The sequence below is a fragment of the Saccopteryx leptura genome, chromosome 1, assembly GCF_036850995.1.
Source record: "Saccopteryx leptura isolate mSacLep1 chromosome 1, mSacLep1_pri_phased_curated, whole genome shotgun sequence".
NCBI lineage: Eukaryota > Metazoa > Chordata > Mammalia > Chiroptera > Emballonuridae > Saccopteryx > Saccopteryx leptura.
This window is the reverse complement of record NC_089503.1, coordinates 203,177,132-203,198,056: the sequence shown is the minus strand read 5'-3', so window position 1 is coordinate 203,198,056 and position 20,925 is coordinate 203,177,132. Positions and strand designations below refer to the sequence as shown.

Below are 20,925 nucleotides of genomic sequence, written 5' to 3'. Positions count from 1 at the left end.
TCTACTCCATTGAAATTTGCAGAATAACTCCAGTTGGTTATCTTCGTGAACAGAGTTCATTGCAAGAACCGATTCTTTGACTATCATTTTATGAAAACAGAAGATTCAACTAGGGCAGAACATAGCAAGGTTTGCTCAGCTAGTGTAAATTTAACGAGGTAGTTTATAACCACATCCTTACACTTCATTGGTTAAACACTTCTTTATGAGTAAAGGGTGAAATCCCTGTTTGTGGCTGCCAGGTCTCTTGTAGTTCACACATTTGGGAAATGCTAATAAGTACTTGGGTTTGAGAGGAATGTGTCTTCTAAGCAGTTTCTGGAGGAGAGTACTGTAAACCACACAGTTTGCCCAGATGTCAATCACAGAAAATTCCTTAAGGCTACTTAAGAACAGCGACAAAAAAGATCCACGTAAAAAGAGAGCTGGTACCACTGTGGTTGGAAAAATGTATAAACTGTCTTTGGACATATTGATATATGCTTAAGACTTTGTAATCAAAGGTATCATTTTAGTTCTCTGAAGTACGGTGACTTGCAAAAATCTCACTAAAAGAAAAATCTATTTTCCATCTATACTTTTACATGTTCAATTGTTGAGTAGTTTCTTCAAATATCCTTCTTCAGATAAGAAGAGGTGTATCACATTAAGTTGTAAGGTTAAAAAAGTAAAAGGCAGAAAAATATGTACAATATGAGCCCCTATGTGTATAAAAAAAGAGTCTGCAATTCATATTATATAGAAAATAAATGGGAGGATAAACAGAAAACCAAATAGTCAACACCTTTTCTATTGTCTTTTATTTGTTTTTTTAATTTGTTTTAATAGTGTTTTTTTACTTTAAAAGCTTTTTAGAAGTATTATGTTTTAGGATAGTGAATTTGCTAATAGTCTTATAATCAGAGAAAAACACAAAAAAACATTTGAACTCTTCTGTTATGAATAAATGCTCTTACATTTACTCCTACAGAAATATATCAAAACAAAATATAACACTGGGGAGCAATTTTTTTTTCATTTCCTGTTGCATGAGGTTTCTGAAATGTTTCTATATATTTCTGCATCGCTGATTCCAAATCTGAAATCGTTTTTTGGTGCATGCTCTAGTTTTTATGCAATTTTAATTTCTTTTTGTTACAGTTAATGGCATACCTTGGTTTTTAAATTGGAGTTAAAGGGCAACGACTCTTGGATTGAACATAACCACAAGGCAATTAATGTTTTACAAACATCATTTTTACATAATTGTAGTTGTTTTTAAATGTAAAAAATTATTATCTGATAAAAACACCCTCTCATTTTGTTTTAAGATTGAATCATGGCTTCTTCCAGTAGGCGAAAATGTAAGAATAGTCCTGACACCTTCTGTTATATATGTGGCTGTTACACACTTCAACGTCAAAGGTGCAATATTTCATCATTTGTGACACATGCATATATTGCCTATTTTCAAGTTCCCCTTGGCGATCAAGACAAGAATTGGGCTCCTCATATTGTGTGTCATAACTGTGAGGAAATGTTTCGTGAATGGACAAAAGGAAAATGCAAAGGAATGCCTTTTGGTATTCTCATGGTTTGGCATGAACCTAAGGGTTTGGCATGAACCTAAGGACCACAGCAGTGACTGTTATTTCTGTCTGATCCATACAAAGGGCATCAGCAAGAAAAAACGGCATATGATCGCATATCCTAATATTCCTTCAGCAATACGACCTATCCCACACTCTGAGACACTCCCAGTTCCAGTTTTCAATGGTTTTATTTCTTCTAAGGATGAAGAAAGTGAACATGGTGATCAAGTGTATTTTGATAAGATGCAAGAGGAAATGGTTGTAGAATCTGAAGGGTCGTCTTCTGATGCCAAGCAGTCATTAACCCCTCAGCAGTTTAGCCAACCCGAATTGAATGACTTAGTAAGAATGACATAAAAGTTGTCCTCAACTTTCTGAAGTATGAGGAGCATAACTAGATCATTTGTGTGGATCTTAAAATGGTAAATTTCCTGCTAGGACAACAGAGAAGTTTCACAAAGTATCCTTGCTTTCTGTGTTTGTGGGACAGCTGAGATCGGGAGAAACACTGGACACAGAAGGAGTGGCCAAAACGTGAAGCTCTGGAAGTAGGGATGCAAAATATTGTGAATGAACCTGTAGTTAATCGAGACAGGGTCATTTTCCCCCCACTTCACATCAAACTTGGCTTAATGAAGCAGTTTGTTCAGGATCTGAATAGAGAAAGTGAATGCTTTCAACATATTATTTCTGCTTTTCCTGCCTTGTCCTTTGAGAAGATAAAAGCAGGTGTATTCTATGGACCTTAAATTCGAACCCTCATACATGACGAAGAATTTGCCGGGAAGATGAATAAGGAGGAGAAAGCAGCATGGCAGTCTTTTGTGGCAGTTACAAAGAACTTTCTTGGCAACGAAAAAAGCAGAAAACTGAACTTCTGGCTCAAAGGATGCTGTTGGCTTTCCACAACACTGGATGTAACATGAGCATTAAGATTCACTTCCAGAACAGTCATCTTGATAAGTTTCCCGAAAATCTTGGAGCTGTTAGGATGAGCAGACTACTGCTGGAGCATCAAATGAGATTGTCCTCAACAAGTACACAAACGCAAGAGCTACAAACACAAATTTTTGCCTGAATAGAATTTAAGTTTTGTGCAAATTTTATGATTAAAATAAGTGTTTTAATATGTTCTGTTTCAAAATTGTAGACAAATTCTAACGCAATCATATCTTTTAGTGTTTAGTGTATTTACTGCATTATATAAATTATTATATTTTCACAAAGATGATGCCCAAGAAGATATTCTACTTCATTATGATAAACCAAATGTTGAAAATTTTACAATAAGATGAAAACCCAAAATCTTGAATTGCAAAAAAACTGTAGCTTACAGAGAAAAACTAATGTCAGATTTGAGATCAGCATACTCGAATTAGATAAGAACAAGTGTTTTTGTGGATGCAATAAAAATTTTGTTCCCCAGTGTAATTGTGGTTCATCACTATTTCACTAAAGTAAATGAGATCCTCCCCCCAAAATAGCAAGGGATAGAATGAATAATTGCCTAGAGCTGTAATAAAAGGATGAGAAAATAAGAAGGGAATGAAACCCAAAACTCAAACAACTAACTTGCCAATCAATGCAGAAGGTGATTTAGAATCATACACTTAAAACCTGAGATTCAATTTAAAAAAGTACTTACTTATCTAAAGAACCATACATAAATTTTAAGGTTTGGGCAACATCTTCTATCATATTCCTTAGCTGAGGAAGAGGAACACTAAAAAAGGCAAAAACATTTGTTTATTTACAACATAATCAAATACATATCTAAAGAAGCAGACCAAGTTTGTTTATAGCTTCTACTCAGTTCCGGAGCTGGACCCTCCTCCCCGCTCTAACTGCCTCGGCTGCCTGTATCTTGCCACTGTATTGTTTTTCTTCTGACTTTTGGCCTACTACAAAAGCCCAGAGACAAATATTTTACCCGGCCACTACATCCTAAAGTATCTTACTATGGTGTTCTACAATTCTTATAAATCCGCACTTGCAAAACACCCAGCTTTTCATAATCCAACCTATTGGCTTCAGGCAATCTTATGCTGTTTTACATAAGGAACTTGAATATCTGCAGATTTCGGTACCCACGAGGGGTCCTGGGACCAGTCCCCCGTGGACAGCAAGGGCCGACATAATCTCCGTTAGACTGAAAAACATGCAGTAGTTGGTTAAAAAGAGCATCACCTAGTGTGTGTCACTGTTATCCCTTCATGTTAAATGTTTTGAACCCCACATTTATGATAGATTGTATATCTGTTAAAAACTAAAGTCACCTTCAAAACACAGTCCTTTTGATATTTCACTGAAGCCTACTTTGGAGTTGCTAATTGTGATGTTAAAACATGTACATTAATTCTCTTCTCAAGAGATGGTGCTTAATTCCTTCCCCTTTAGTGTGGGCCTGACTTGGTAACTCAGTCTAACAAATAGCATCTAGTGGAAATGATAGGATAGCTCTTTTAAGACTACGTCATAAAAGGGCTTGCAGCTCCGCTCTCCTTGGATCTTGCTCGGGGTCAGCCTGCTGACATGTTGTGAGGATGCTCAGGCAGCTAGCTCTATAGAGGGGACCATAGCAAGGAACCGAGGCCTCCAGACAATGGCCGTGTGTGTAAGCCATCTGCAGACTATATCCCTGGCCCCCATTTTAACTCTACCCTCAAAAAAAAGCCTGAGCCAGAACCCCCCCCGCTAAGTTGCTGCTGGATTCCTCACCTACAGAAATACCTATGAGATAATAAATGTTTACTGTTTTAAGTTCCTAAGTTTTGAGGCAATTTGTTACATGGCAATAGAGAACTAATACACTGTTCTGTGATGAAAGAAATCTGGTTAGCAAAGTCATTACTCATAGAGAATAGTCATATTCGATATGACTACTGCATTTGGGGGGGGGGGTGCCTAAGGTAAAACACCAAAAGAAAATTTGTCCAAAATGGTCTTCTCTGAAGTTGTGTCAGTCACATACTATGGTATTTATTTTATATTTGATTACTGTATAGACAATGTATGATGGTTCTGTTGACCAACAAGGTAAACTAAAGTGCATATAATAGTTTTTATTGAATTTACTGGGGTGGTGTTGGTCAATAAAATTATATAGGTTTCAGGTACACAACTCTACAACACATTTCTGTACTCCATCTTGTGTGTTCACACCCTCCAAGTCAAGTCTCCCTCCACTGCATTTACTTCCCCTCTACCCTCCTCCACCTCCCCCACCCCTGCTCCCTCCTGAAATCTCCACACAATTATCTGTGTCTAGTATAGTCTAATAGGAATTCCCCAATCACTCCTTAAAGTAGGCAAATGTCTAAATGACAAAGTTTACAAATCATTGCATAGGGACATCGACTAGTCTACATGTAGTTAATCCAGCTCTTTGGGGCTGTTCTCCTTGTCTTTACCCCATTTCCCCAGCTTTTCATGTGCTAGGACATAGGGGAAGCGATGTAGTACTAAGAATACAGACAGACTATTGTTCACTTTCCAATTCTGCCTCTGGCTGATTATGTGACCTTTGGCAAGTTATTTAACCTTCTCTTTACTTTCCTCATGTATAAAATTGGACCAGGAATCATTCAGTCCATTTGGAGCTGGTTTTGGAAATTAAATGAGATTAATGAATGTCAAGTGCCTAATGTAGTTCCTAGGTTCATGGTCAACTCATTATCAGTATCAATCCTGTTCTCACCTTAAACTATTAAAGTAAGATCTATTTCAAAATACTTGCAAACCAGTTAAGGAGATCATGATAATATTATAAGATATAACATTAGAGAAGTCACTTTAGAGTTAAATATTCCTTATTTTGCCAAAGGAGCTCAAGATCAGGGAAAAACACTTTCCTGCTGACCATAATTCGCCAACATCTCAACAGTAAAAAACTATAAACATGTCAACGTTGAATCATGGTATTGTCCAAAATGTGACCAGAGGACAAGCTCATCTCTCACAGTTACCTCTACTGGCTGTCATAGAGGAAAGTGATTGACAGCCCCACCCTTCCCAGCTGGTCCAGTGGGCCTTCTGTTCCCCATTCTGCACTACTCATACCATGTGAACACATGTAGCTATCTTATTCCCACAACAGACCTTTAAATCATAAAGCTTTTTAAGGAGTTTGCCTTTTGACGAAAATATCATAATCATAATGAAACAGACTCTGTTGGCAGCACTTGAGAAATGATTTTAAGGTAAATAAAAATCTCAACTTACTCCTCAGCAGGCAGGCCAATTAACAACAACTTGTCAGATTCTTTCCAATAAGCCACATGAATCTGTTTCCCATTTAAAAGAAGGGATGAGCTAAGAAAAAATAAAGTTGAAATAAAGTTAGACTATCTTTAAATGATATAAAATTATTAACAGTCATTCATAAAAGACTTAAACATATGGGATGGTTTAAGAACTGCATGCTTAAGAAGCAGATTTTTTAGCATATCCCTAACTGCCGTACAGAAAAGGAATTGTATAACAACAAAAATATACTCTGAAATGTTTTTTAAAACCCCACGAAAATTCAGACAAAAGTAATCCATTATAGAAAAACAAATGAATTTTTTTCCCTAACGTTGACTATACAATTTTTTCCAAAGGAAAGCTTCCATCCCTGTGTGTTAATTAACAAAACTTGTCTGTTTGCCTGCTTATGAACCTGATTTAGTAAAAGAAATTACAAAAAATGAAGATATAGCCCCATCTTACAAGATGATAATTCAGTATAGGACACAGATATAAACAACTAACCAAAATATGTCAGATTTAAACGTGTTCCTTAAGGAAACTTTTGAAGTGATGGCTACATTCATCATAGTGATAGTTTCAACATCTATAACTTTGTCAAAAGATCATATTGTACATTTTACATATGTGCAGTTTATTGGATTTATACTTCAGTGATGTTATAAAACTAACTGTATTAAAAAGAGATATAATCATGAACTATAAAAACAGAAAACACAATTCCTTTTTATAGTGTGGGTATGTGATGAGAAGAAGATAAAATAAAAATATATTTAATGTTATCTTTCTTTAAATGAAAATACATACATCAGTCTTTATCTGTTGAGTTCTTAGGATACAGTGTACTTTCTATACTGCAGTAGATATGTGGGTGGGATTTTAAATATGAATTGTGAATTTTTTTTCAAAAAGGATATTATTTTTGGCTTAAAGATTAAAAACATATACATTTAGAACAATATTAAACTCTATAGTTAGAGATTAATATTACTCTAGTTTTGTAACAGTATATACAACAAAAGACACACACATTACTAAGGAACCCCTGAAATAATAATTATTTTCATGCTTATTTCACAAAAAGGTTTTTCTGCCTATATTTAAAAGCTAATCCACATGGAAAAGTTTGAACCAAGTTTTCTTTCTAATAAGATTAGAAAGGAACCCTGCACCTTGAAAATATTATGTAAAGTGAGAGAAATAACCACATAGTATGATTCCATTCACACAAAATATCCAGAAGAGGGAAATCTGCAGACGGAATGCAGATTGCTGGCTGTCCCGGGCTTGGGGGTTGCGTGGGTGGGCTGAAGCACAGCCTCTCAGACACGTGCTCATTACAAGTCACGTACACCTGTATAACAGCTACTTCTACCAGCATTTAGTCAGAGTCGAGATGAAGAACTTGAAAGAAAAAGAATGAAAGCTAAATAAAAGTCAGTTATTACCTAGTAACTTGTGTCCTCGTCACATTTTCCAGCATGTCGCACAGTGTGAGGAATATCCCTCTCACACTTTTAAGTTTCTGAGATGCGTCAGATACTGGATAATGGTAAAGGATTTCCTGCTGTTAAATGAAAACAAACAAAATGATCACACTCTGCAGATTTTCAACCATTATTTTCTGTCATGTAAAGTTCAGATTTTGTATTAAAAGAACAACAACAGAAAGGACCCTTAAGCTTCAGTGGGAGTTTTATTCAGGCATAATGAGAAATATGCCTGGAATTTTAACACATTACCTAGCAGTTAAAATACTCCATTTGAAAATAGAGACTGTCAAACTTGGTCATGATACCAGAATGTGCTAAGTAGGACACTAATTAGTTGGAATAATTTCAAACATTGTTTTAAACTTTAACCTCCTTTACAATAAATACTAATACTAGTATCTTATTATATTTCATTATACAGTTATTTTTTAGCCCCTATAGTTAAATCTACACAGGATACTGCATGTAACTTTTAGGCATCTTTTAACTACAAAGATAATCTTTGTCATTTTTGTGAATTTGTTAAATTATTAAGTCTTTACTTAAACCCAAGACAACACTGAAATTAAAAAGTAAGAACACAAACTATATTAGTGTAGTACAGATAGGAAAAATGAAGTACTGTATTATAAAATTGTATGTCTTAAATTTGAAAGGGTTTGCCCACCACAAATTAAGCTGAACAAAATCTTTTAAATATAGCACATTTTAAATTATAGAAGATACTATGTCTAGAAGATAATTCAAAACATGCTAATTACTTTTCTATTTTCAAGAAGAGCATGTTCCCAAGAAACATCAGTTTTAACAAAATAACAAATTTCAGAATCAGGGTGTGCGTTGTGCTACACACTTTTACACAAAGGTATCAATAATTCTGTACCTCATTTTTTTGCTGTTTCTTAAAGCAACATGTTATTTTTCTTATAATACAAATAAAATAAACATTTTCAGAGAAAAACCTCAGAGAATTCAGAGTAGCTTCCACTAATACTGTTTAATGGCAATGTACATAAATATTACTATAGCCACTACTGAAAGCCCAAACTCCTAAAATGATCAGATCTCTTCCTTGGTTCTGTGTCTCTGTAAGAGGGTTCTACATCTTGCTTTGGTTCCTTTACAAGAACTAATTATGTGAGAAGGTGTGTATGTCTTGGCAACTTTTACATAAGGACACATATAAATAATAAAAAACTGAATACATCTGCTTTTTATACTTATTAATAAGTACAATCAATATATGCAAATTGCTATGGAGCATGTTGGCCAAATACACTCTGCCTAACAACTCAGACTTTCTTGCAATATTTCTAGTGTAAAAACAGTTAAAGACTTTATCTCTAGAAATTAAGTCAAACATCTGTTAAGATCTTCTGTTATGTCTACTTACTGCATTTGAAACTTGGCTAGTAAATAAACTTATTGTATTTAGCCACGTAACAAATATCACTTTAAATAACTATATTTCCTTTGATTCATTTTGTAAAATTTCTAAATCATGTGACTCAAAGAAAACAAGCTTTTCTTAAATATGTAACTCACATGAAAACACAATGACCTTCTGACACCTTATTGTAAAATAAGTCACACCGGTAAAAAATGTCCTTAGAAAAACCTCTATTTCAGCTGCTGAAGCAACCAGCCCGGAAAGCCTCACTATCAAGGTCTGGCAAGCTCTCCGATCCTGACCAGCTTAATTAGCTATATTTTTAAGCACTTGTTAGCAGCATGCATTTGTAGCAGCCTCTACTCCATTCAATGAGAATAAAAAGCCTCTCCTGATTACAGTGTTGACACAGGGCTGTCACTGGACAGAAACCTGTTCATTTGAGAAATACCCACACACTTTCCCCTGGAAAGAAAGGCAAGGGTGACAAAAGCCTCCACAGTATCCTACTCTAAGGTGACTGAGAAAGAGCTGGGTGCTACCGCCCAGAAATTGGTTGTGTGTTTTATATAATAAATGGTTAAATTTCTCATTTGTTTTAAAGATAGGAAGAACTAATCATACATGCAAGAAATTAGAATTATTAACTCTAGTTTTCTAGGCATTTCAGAATACAGAAAATAATAAAAATACATATAAGTAAGTCCCTTCTTTCCCATTTCAATTATTGACTACATTTGGATATATGAAGAAGCAACCTAAGGAAATAAATACACCCCTTGCATAAAATGGTTTTGGCATTCAGAATACAGACTGCAAGGATTTCAAAAGCAGAGAAATGTAAATTAGGTAAAATCTTTTTTACCTAAACTAGATGCTCTGAGAGACCTTTGTGCTGTAAAACAATTAGACCCATGGCCAAACCCACTGGTTTGAACTGCTGGATATGTGAGAAGTAGAGAGGTTTCCAAGAACATCCTCTCCATACCCTTCCACTCCCCTTCCCCCCACTGCAAAGCTAGCCTGGGCCCAGCGGGGAGTGCTGAGTGGTGGGCAGAAAGATAGAGGGAGGCCTGTCTTGAGGGTTGATGCCTACAGTCACTTGGGTCAGGACACAGCACTGGGGCTGGTGCTCAGTAGGTGAGCTAAGTCTATGACTAGTGTGCTCAACCCAAATCCTTGAGTAAGGCCGAAGGGCCCTAGGTCAGTGGCAGAAGCAGAAGCAGCAAGTCCTCTCTGGAAGAACACATTCCCACTTTGGAACCACAGGACCCCCAAAGACGGAAATCAGACAGGAAGTTAAGCTGATGATCTCCAAGGACATAAGAAAGAAAGCACCAGAAGTCAGAGTGCCCTCAGGACTTAGAGCCAGTGCAACGGACAGATTCGGAACAGAGAAGAACTTGGTGTGAAATGCTTAGAGAAATAAAGTAACGAATCACTAAGATGAGCAAGCAACAAGGGACTACCAGGAATAGCTCTGCAGATCTATATGCCTAAGAGTTTAACTTTTTTCAGAAACATTTAAAGATAAAACTGTGACTTTTTAAATAGAAAACAAAGGAGAGGTGAAAAAACCATATGGATATAGCAGAAGCAAGAAAATGAACAAAGAAAAGACATTTCTTACAGGAGAGTGACAGGAGACTTCGTCCCAGCAATTACAGAAGACAGAAGCCAAGGGAATACTGTCTTCAAACAGATCAGAAAAAATCACTTTCTACCTGGTTGGCATAAGCAACACCATGTCTTGACCTCATCTTCTTCCTGGACACACAGGAAGACTACATTTCTTACCTCCTCACATCAAGAGACCATGTAACTAGTTTGAGGCGCTGGGACAGGAGCAGAAGTGATGCTGCTTTGTGTGTGTGTGTGTGTGTGTGTGTGTGTGTGTGTGTGTGTGTGTGTGTGTGACAGAGAGAGAGACAGAGAGAGGGACAAATAGGGACAGACAAACAGGAAGGGAGAGAGATGAGGCATCAGTTCTTTGTTGCAGCACCTTAGTTGTTCATTGATTGCTTTCTCGTATGTGCCTTGACCGGGCGGGCTACAGCAGACCAAGTAACCCCTTTCTCAAGCCAATGACCTTGGGCTCAAGCTGGTGAGCCTTGCTCAAACCAGATGAGCCCGCGCTCAAGCCGGCGACCTCAGGTCTCGAACGTGGGCCCTCTGCGTCCCAGTCCCACGCTCTATCCACTGCGCCACCGCCTGGTCAGGCGATGCCGCTACTTTTAAACCAGGCTTCTGAAATGTGCACTTGTTATGGCATGCTTTCTCTCCTCTCATGTTGGCCAAGTGGATGCAAAAGATGCAAGAGGGCTCGGAAGCTCTTGGGAATCATAGAACCACTAGAAGAAGGGTTTGGATCACTGAGCCACATGGCCAGGAATATTTACATTGAAGTGAGAAATAAACTTCCATTATGTTAAGCCTCTGAGACATGAGACTTGTTTGTTACAGCGATGGGCCTATTCTAACTAATCCAGTGTAGAATTATAAAGCTACCTTTTAAGAAGGCGTAAAAAACACATCACCTAACAAATAACAAAAATCATTTATTGTGAACAGACTTTCACTAAAATATAGAAATTCCTAAAATATATGTTTTAAGGAAAAAAAAAGATCAGTTAAGGACAATCTGAGATGTAAGAAAGAATGGTGAGTAAAGAAACTGGAAAGCAAATATGTAAATTTAAAGAAGGTTCATCTCTAGAAAATATGTATGAAACATGAAATTTATAATATACAATTTATACACTTTATAAAGTATCAAATATAGTAATTATTAGTAATAATAGTATAATTATGCCCAGTTTGTGGAATTGAAATGATGGCACTGAAATATTGATGACAATAGCAGGCGGGTGAAGAGGGGATGACTGACATCAAGGCCTTGAATTATTCTGAAAAGGGGTGAAGATACTGTTTAACTTTGGAATCTGGTAAGACAAATATGATAAACGTTACGAGTAATCACACACACAAAAAAGTAGAAATAAAGAATATAACAAGAATAATAATGAAACAAGCAACCAAAAATAGGTAAAAAAAAAATATCATGGAAAAATCAGTTCACAGGGAATTTTTGAAGAAGGCAGCAGAAACAAATCCAGGTATTTCACTAATCTCTCCGAGTGCACTCGTTAAGCCTGTCAGGAAGACTGCACTTGGAAGAAGTAAGAGACGTGGGTATTCTTCACTTGGAAGACTACACAGGGTCCCTCCGTGTTTCCCTGGCATCTTTGCGAAGACACTCACCTCCTCCTTTGTGGTCTCTGAGTCTGGCTCTAAAGTGAGGTACAGGACGACATGAGGGCTGCTGAGCGCGCTCTGCTGGACACCTTCACCCTCTTCTCCCAACAGAAGTTTGACCAGATCTCCTTCTGTGTTCGGCTGTGTCTTTTTCTGTTTAGGTTGAGTCGTTTCCTTTTTCACAGCATACGCATTTTCAAGTGTCAGTTTCACCTTTAAAAATGAAAACAACCTGTTAACGACTCAACAAGGGAACATCAGCTGCAGTTTTCTCAGAGGCTGGGTCTGGGCACTCGCACTCAGGTGTGCGCACAGAAAGGCATCCCGTGGCGTGGATGCCTGGTGGCAGGGTCTGTGTGTGTGGCTCCTGGCCCAGGTCCGGAGCACGATATTAACCCTATTTACTGAGCAAGAATATGTAATTCTCTGCACAAAATTTATCTGTTTAAACTTAATCATTGTCTTCTAAGTGTGACAACAAAAACAAGAAATGCCCCAGGAAAACAAAACTGAGTGTGATCTGACAGCCTAATGAAGACTAACACCACGTTATGAGCACGGAGAGCCCTGACTCACCCGGGGACAGCGAAGGAGGAAATTTGGATTTAAGAGGGACTTAGACAACCAGAGGTAGGGCTCCTTTCAAGTGAGGTGACACTCAAATACTCCCTTAGACCTTCTTTGTGGTCTTTTAAAATGAGGGCTCAGGAGAGTAAAAACCAATGGTGGATCTTGGCCCACAGCCCTGAGATTATCAATCAGTTTTATCAAGGTAGTTTTCCTTTATGTTATGATGTCAAACCAGCCTGGTAAGTGTCCAGGAGCCCAGTTTCTAGCTGTTGAAAGGAAATTAATTACCTTTCCTTGAAAAGGGAGCTGTGTGACTAGATATCCATTGGCCAATCATAACTCCCTCATTTCAAAGCACCCAGTGTGCATCTTGACTAAAAGAAAATTTAAATATACTTAATCTGTGTATCAAGGATATCATCATAAACTAGAGCGGACAAAGTATCCCTAATATTTAAAATCTGGCCAGAATATAGATGAGTGAAACGGGACATTCTAACTGTAACAATCCAAAGTTTTTTAGATTTAAATATTAAAATACAATGACTCTTCTTAGATTAAATTTTAAAAGTCAAAAAATGAATTGATGCTTATCAAGAAGTCTTGTCAGTATATGGATATTAAATATCACATTGTGTAGTTTTTAAAAATCACATTGTACAACCTAGACATATACAATTTTTATCTGTCAAGCATACCTCAGTAAAGCTGGGGGAAAAAGAAATCTGGTCAATATTTTAAATGGATAAAACTGTATGTAGTAAGTCACAGTCTGGGGTAAAATATCTAAAATTATTATCAGAACAGTAGTAATCCCTATTTTTAGAAATTTATTATGAGGTATATCATTTTCAAGGCCAACTTTAAATATATGATAAATACTAAAAAACATACTATAACTTTTTAATAATGAGCTTTATCTATATATTTTTATAAAAATTGTTAAGCATATTATTTAAAAAACTCATTCATAATCCCACCAGCCCATCCAGTGGTTGTTTGTATTACACTGTAAAATAAATCTGCCCCAATGAATAAAACCTTCCACAAGTAAAATATCGAGAGGTCTTCTTTTTTGTTGGCAAGGAATGACTACTTATGATTGTGCTTGGTTCTGCTATATATAGCTGTCTGGGATTTCAGGGGCACTAAATCTCTGTTTACCTTAAGTAAACTAAGTAACACAAGCATCTTTTCTAAAATAAGTCTCAGAGTTTATTTCACTAACAAGGAGAAAACAAGAAACATGAGTTCTAAGTTCATCAATATGTATGCAATCAGAATAAAGATAAACTAGGTCACAATTAGTAGTAACCTGTAGAGAGACGAGGAGGGGAGAGGTCCCTCACAAAATTTTTCTGAGGCCTGCTGCTTATCTTTCTTTACAAAACATTTCATTCCAAATGGAAAAGATCAACCTTTATTAAACTTTTTGTTTTCTGTAAACCTGATATTAAGAAATGGGCCCTTGGCCCTGGCCGGTTGGCTCAGTGGTAGAGCATCGGCCTGACTTGCAGGAGTCCCGGGTTCGATTCCCAGCCAGGGCACACAGGAGAAGCGCACATCTGCTTCTCCACCCCTCTCCCTCTCCTTCCTCTCTGTCTCTCTCTTCCCCTCCTGCAGCCAAGGCTCCATTGGAGCAAAGATGGCCCGGGCGCTGGGGATGGCTCCATGGCCTCTGCCTCAGGCGCTAGAATGGCTCTGGTCGCAACAGAGCGATGCCCCGGATGGGCAGAGCATCGCCCCCTGGTGGGCATGCCGGGTGGATCCCGGTCGGGCGCACGTGGAAGTCTGTCTGACTGCCTCCCCGTTTCCAGCTTCAGAAAAAAGGCAAAGAAAAAAAAAAAAAAAAAGAAAAAAAGAAATGGGCCCTTGATATTAGAACACTGTATCAAGAAAAGAAAGGCTGAGTATAAAATTAGTATATTTGGTGGGGGGGCATATTAAGTAAACTAAAAAATATAAAATATTATAGATCCTACATGGCAAAAATCAAGATTTATCTGATGGCAATTAATATATGATTAAGGTGAGAAAGAATTGAAGAGACGCTGTCTTAGAAACGATCTTAGATGGATGTGGAACGTGTTTGGTATGAAATTTTGACCCAGACATGCAACATGGAAGCATTATATGGCCTAAAAAACTACTTTCTGAGGTGGCATCTGTTCTAGTGAGTAATTCTCAGTATGTTCAACATATGTATGTACAAATATAAACAGAAGCACACATACATAAAATCCTGGAACCAGGATCTGATGAAGTGAATGGCTTGGTGGTCAGGGGGTTCTTTTATCTGAGAATGAGGATTTAGGAGTGTCCAAAAAAACACCTTCGATGGTGTTCCTTAGAAATGTAAGACATGTAGAATTTGGGGAAATCCCAAGCGCAGACTTTGTGACAAGATAGAGGGGAGCTTTGAAGACAGTTCCCGGGCACTGGGCTTGGGGGGAGGAGTGGAGGGGATGGGAGACACCTGATAGTCGGGTCCCGTGGTGACTGGGAAAGGTGGGTCCTCATAAAGAAATGGGCCTCAGAACAGGGAAGGCGTCTTTTCCAGCTGAGACTTGTGGGTGGAGAGGTCAAAAGGTAGGGCGCAATTCCCCAGAATGACCACAGGAAATGACTTGGTAGACTTGAAATAACACTTCGCCATTTACTTGAGGCAGCAATGGAAACCTCAAGTTGAAGACCAGTTTGCTAAGCTTCATGAAGAACAAAATACTTGAAAACCAGCTTTCATGTTATACTTGGCGGACGACAGCGCTTTCTCTCTGTGGTACAAGGACCTATTCCCCTCACCACGATGAAGTCTCAAACCAATGCGCACACCATAGGGCACTCCGCTAAAATTCCTAAAGGAACATGTTAGCCACCATTCTTCTGATTTAAGAAACGTTGGCTCTATAATTCAAAAATATATAAGTATACTTTAGCAAGACATTTTTAAAAAGCTTACATGTTAAGCAGCTATAAATGTCAGGAAATCTGGTTGCCTAGATAGAATAATAAAGGGTGAGACAGATAACCAAATAAAGAGTTAAGTGCTATTTTGTAAAAGGGGGTTGATATATGTAAATATTAGGGTATTGTGTGTTTTATAGGAAAACATTTTTATTAAACATCTAATATAAGATAGTTTATATGAAGCTTTTTAAAAAAAGGTTATCATGATCTTCCACAGACATGAACCTGTGACAAGCTTCACGGACCCCCATCTCCAGTCTCCCCCAGAACGATTCTGTTTTGTGCACGTCGCCCATCTTGTTTCTTTTTCCTCTCCCAGTTCAGGAGAGGGTGTGCCTTTCCTCAGGTCTCAGGACATGCTAACTCCTCACTTCCAAACCCTTGTTGCTGCAATGATCCCCTCTCTCCTTCCGTCTCTAGCCACCCTGTCAACACGCACATTCCGTCTCCTTGATCCTCTTCTCTCTTGGAAAGCCTCACTGAATTACTCAAGACGAAACCTCGAAGGCATCCTGAATTCCTCTCTGTCCTGCAGGAAGCACTGTCCTCTTCGCTTCCCCCTTGTCTTAAAGCTAATCTCTTCCTCTTCCATATCCCTGGCCAACGCCTTACCTCGGGCCTCAGTCACCTCCCTTCTGGACTTCTCTAACACTGACCACCTGCCTTCCCAGCCTTCAGTCCCAACCAGAGTGATACATTTCTGAAATGCAAATCTGCTAAACCTCTAGCACTTTCAGTTTACATTTCCAAAGATAGTTAAATTGTGTGTGTGTGTGAGAGAGAGAGACTCTGTGTGAGTGTGTGTGTGCACATTAAGAGAAGGCAGTGAACATAGGGAAATCTTATTTCTTAAAAATCAAGGAATTTCATCATGGGTCCTATTATGTGAGAATCTTAATCAGATGCAGCTAAGATCCTGACTTATCAGGGATTCTGTTCATCCTGATCAATCTCAAAACTGCTCTATCCTCTCACTGCCTGATGGAGTCTCTAAACTATCTGAAGTATATAATCCTCTTCATTCCTCAAAAGAGAGAAAGTGAGCCTGACTAGTGGATAGAGCATCGGCCTGGGATGCTGAGAACCCGGGTTTGAAACCCTGAGGTTGCTAGTTTGGGTGCAGGCTCATCCAGCTTGAGCGTGGGCTCCTCATCCAGCTTGAGCCCAGGTCGCTGGTTTGAGCCCAAGGTCGCTGGCTTGAGCAAGGGGTCACTTGGTCTGCTGTAGCCCCCTGGTCAAGGCACATATGAGAAAGCAACCAATGAACAACTCAAGTGCCACAACTATGAGTTCATGCTTCTCATTTCTCTCCCTTCCTGTCTGTCCCTGTCTGTTCTTGTCTGTCCCTCCATCTCTCTCTTTCTCTCTCTCTCACTAAAAAAAAAGAGAGAGAGAGAGAGAGAGAGAAAGCGATTTCTTGATGCTAACAAGAGCAGGGCACTCATAAATAGGAGTTGTAGCACTTTCAAAATACATCTAATGATCTGAAAATGCCACCTCTGATACAAAATGTCAATGGTTGGCGTATCAAAATAAGTTATTATGAAATAGATTTATTTTTACCTACAAAGAATGGAAAATAATTCATTAAGTAGCTAAACAAAAGCTCAGGAATAAGGCTAAACTAGATAACAGAAAAATCAAGAAAATAGTATGATTTTTAAAATAAATAAAGCCACATAAAAAACTTGGTAGCAATAATGATTTTAATAAGTCAGATAATAAAAAGTTCCATGACTGCTTAAAATGACTTGTCTAGCCTGACCAGGTGGTGGTGCAGTGGATAGAGTGTTGGCCTGGGATACTGAAGACCTAGGTTCAAACCCAGAGGTTGCTGGCTTGAGTGCAGGCTCACCAGCTTGAGTTCAGGGTTGCCAACTTGAGCACTGCATCGTAGGCATGACCCCAAGGTTGCTGGCTTGAGCAAGGGGTCACTGGATCAACTGCAGCTCCTCAGTCAAGGAATGTATGAGAAAGCAATCAATGAACAACTAAGGTGCCACAACTATGAGTTGATGCTTCTCATCTCTCTCCTTTCTTGTCTGTCTGTACCTATCTGTCTCTCTCTGTCTCACTAAAAAATAAATAAATAAATAAAATGACTTTTCTAGGTACTGGATTTTCATCAACACATATGGTAGTTAAAATGGCAAGTTGGTTATTATATATGATTTTATTATTGTTCTTGTTCCTGCTTTACTTAGGATGAGTTTTATTTGTAGATACTATTCTCTCTTTTAAGAAAGTCTCCCAAAGCTAAAAATGTTAACAAGAACTAAAATGTTTTAAATATCTGAGTATGTTAAGTAGAACTCACCCATTATACATAATTTCCATAATCTTAAAAAAATAAAAAAATAAAATAACACAGATGCACTTATTTTATGTAATTCATCATAAGATCCAAAGAACGTCCATACCTGCATAGGTCCAGGAATGCAAGACAGAACTCTCTCTATGTTCTCAGTGGTCACATCAACATCATTCACAGCAACAAGGACATCACCTGAAAAAAGAACAACAATAAAAGATAGTTGTGTGAATATCCAAAAACCAAGAAGATCTAGAATTCAATATTAAAAAGCATCGATTCGCACTTTTTCAAAGTACAGTAGAAAATATGGTACAGACATTCAGGGCCTTGGCCAAGGTTATAAAGCTCATTAGTGTCAGAGCTAATATTCCACTCCATTCTTAAACTAAAATACAGCCTAATACTGTATCATCAATAAATACAACCAGTGAATATCGAAAGAGATGACTATTCTTATTTTTGATAGAACTGGGAGATGTAAATCCAAAGGACAAATGGAATATTTGTAGCATATACCAACTATTGTCCTTAACAAAATTGAATCTAACCACTTATACCCACAGTAAAAAAAAAAAAATCAGCTGAATTTTTTTTTAAACATCACTGAGAGGAGGGGAGGCAGAGAGACATACTACCACATACACCCCAACTGGGATCCACCCAAAAAGCTCACATGGGGAGTGTTGCTCAGTTGCTCAGCAACCAAGCTTTTCTTAGCACCTGAGGCAGAAGCCATGGAGCCATATTCAACTCCAGGGGCCAGTTTGCTCCAATTGAGCCATGGCTGCAGGAGGGGGAGAGAGAGAGAAGCAAGAGGGAGAGGGGTGGAGAAGTAGGTGGGCGCTTCTCCAGTGTGCCCTGACCAGGAATCAAACCCGGGACATCCATACGCCGGGCCGATGCTCTACCACTGAGCCAACTGGCCAGGGCCGTGAAGTTTTAATTAAATCCAGGTGGTATATCTTAACTCAATATGCTGTGGTATTCAGTTATTGATCTGTGTCTACACATAGCTCCTTGTTTCAAATGCCCCACCATATCAAAGCCCATTGATTGTTTTGGTAAAAATCTCCTTTGCCATCGCTTTTCTTTAAATGTTTATGTTTGTAAATCTGGGTATGTAGTATAATAAAGATCATTCTTAAAATGGAAATTGACTTTCACAACATAGTTCAAGGTAACATGAAGACACCAGTAAGCTATAGTAATAAAAATGTATACATAACAAGATTATTTCTCTTTATACTTTCATTAGGAAACTGATCAAATAATTCATAATCATCCATCCATTAATTCTTCCAACAGATATTTATTGAGTACCTACTGAGTGCCAGGCATTACAGACAGAACTAAACAGAGAAAAATCTCTACATGAAGCTTAATACTCTTTGGGGAAGATGGATAATACATATGAATATAGATTAAATAGTGTTGATAAGACATGCTCCATTGGTCTCTCATATTTTGTCCATCTAGTTGAAAATTTTCTTTCTATAAAAGAAGTGTGACATCCACTTTGAAACCTCCCAGATACTTGTTTTCCTTAAGTTTTTCCGAGCACCTCAGTGAGGTGACTCATTGACGGCAGGCTTCCGGGACATCGCAGCTCTGTGGCGGGCAACCTGCATGCCAGGAAAGTCCTTTCTCAGCAAGTTCAGGGAGCCACTAGTACACACGGTCCCATTCCAAAGGCTGAAAGGAACTGAACTGCATGAATTGCTTTGAATCGTTAAATAAGAAATGGCCCAGGGATTATCGACGGCATAAGAAATCATTCTTATCTTTAGAAATAAGAAGAAAAATGTATTAAGAGATACAGTCAAGGATCAAATAAAACAAAGAGGTGAGGTCAGTTTATCACAGTGCTTAAATCAGTCCCTCAACATAAAGTTAATTGTTTGAGAAAGCCCATCAGTTTCTCAGCATCTACTTATTATCCAACGACAAATGTGTACTGAAAGGCTACTAGATAAAGTTCCAAGGGCTATGACAATAGACTTGCAGGAGTTTGTTTCGTGCTCTATTTGTTTCCTGCTCTATTAGACTGTAAACAAAATGAATATACAGCTGAAGAAATTCCTTTTGAAATAAATTATATATACAAAAGTGTAGGAAAAGGAAAGATCTTACCTCAACAAATACACACACAAAACTCCAACCTACTATGGTAGGCAGAGCAATAATTGTCCTTCAGATATCCACATTGTAACCTGTGAGGATGTTGCCTTAGTGGCAATAGAGACCGAGATGTCGTTAGGTTAAGGCCCTTGAGAGGGGGAGATGATTCAAGCGAGCCCGATGCATCACAGGGTCTTTACAGAGAGAGATGGGGGTCAGAGCCAGAGAGAGAAACCGAGGACACTGTGCTGCTGGCTTTGAAAATGAAGAAAGCTACCAGACAAGGAATGAAGGTGGCTCCAGAAGCTGGCAGAGGAGAGAAAAGCCCCTGAAACCTCCAGAAGGAGCCCAGCCCTGTGGTTTGCTTTTTGTGCAGGAAGCAACACTTTTAGAATTTGGACTTCCAGAACTGCCAGATGATGAATTTGTGCGGTTTTAAACCATGAAATTTGCAGTGATTCGTCACAGCAGTAGTAAAAAATGAATACATCCTTCTAACAACACAAGGCAATGTTGGCAGAACACCAGTAGAGAGTTGGGGACAGTGAATGCTAGAGAATGGAGGTGGCTTGACAAGGAACATTTGGTGGTCATTGGGGAAAAGTCTGTCTTGTTGGAAGGGGGACTCACGCACACGGCAGGACTGGGAAATAGGCATGGGAAAATGGGGGAGGGATCAGATTCTGAATTTACACTGATCATTGAAACTCGGCCCCATTTAACTTCAGAGGAGAGAGGATCTGGGTTTTGAGACATTGTTACCATACTGACATTTTATACATTTAAGTGAATGCATTTACTCTTAATGAATTTACTGACAAATTCCCAAGTTTTAAGAGAATGATTTTAATGTTTTGAGCTTGAAGATCAATCCTTCACCTATAATACATGAGTACTGAAGTAGAGAAAACTAAGGGCCCTCCCAACCCACCCTTCCAGAAGTTCTGGAATAGTGGCTGCTCATACATTGTAACTATCACCTAGAACAGGGGTCCCCAA

General features: G+C 38.3%; 1 protein-coding gene across 1 annotated transcript in view; it reads right to left on the bottom strand.

Moving 5' to 3' along the window:
• Positions 1-20,925, bottom strand: part of INTU (inturned planar cell polarity protein) — an 82,341-nt gene that overhangs the window by 29,260 nt on the left and 32,156 nt on the right. The window contains exons 3-7 of the mRNA XM_066385017.1: positions 17,915-18,000; positions 11,964-12,170; positions 7,268-7,386; positions 5,793-5,882; positions 3,217-3,294 (exon numbers count right to left, since the gene is read on the bottom strand). Coding sequence (XP_066241114.1) covers positions 3,217-3,294; positions 5,793-5,882; positions 7,268-7,386; positions 11,964-12,170; positions 17,915-18,000 — 580 coding nt within the window. The remainder of the gene's footprint in view (positions 1-3,216; positions 3,295-5,792; positions 5,883-7,267; positions 7,387-11,963; positions 12,171-17,914; positions 18,001-20,925) is intronic.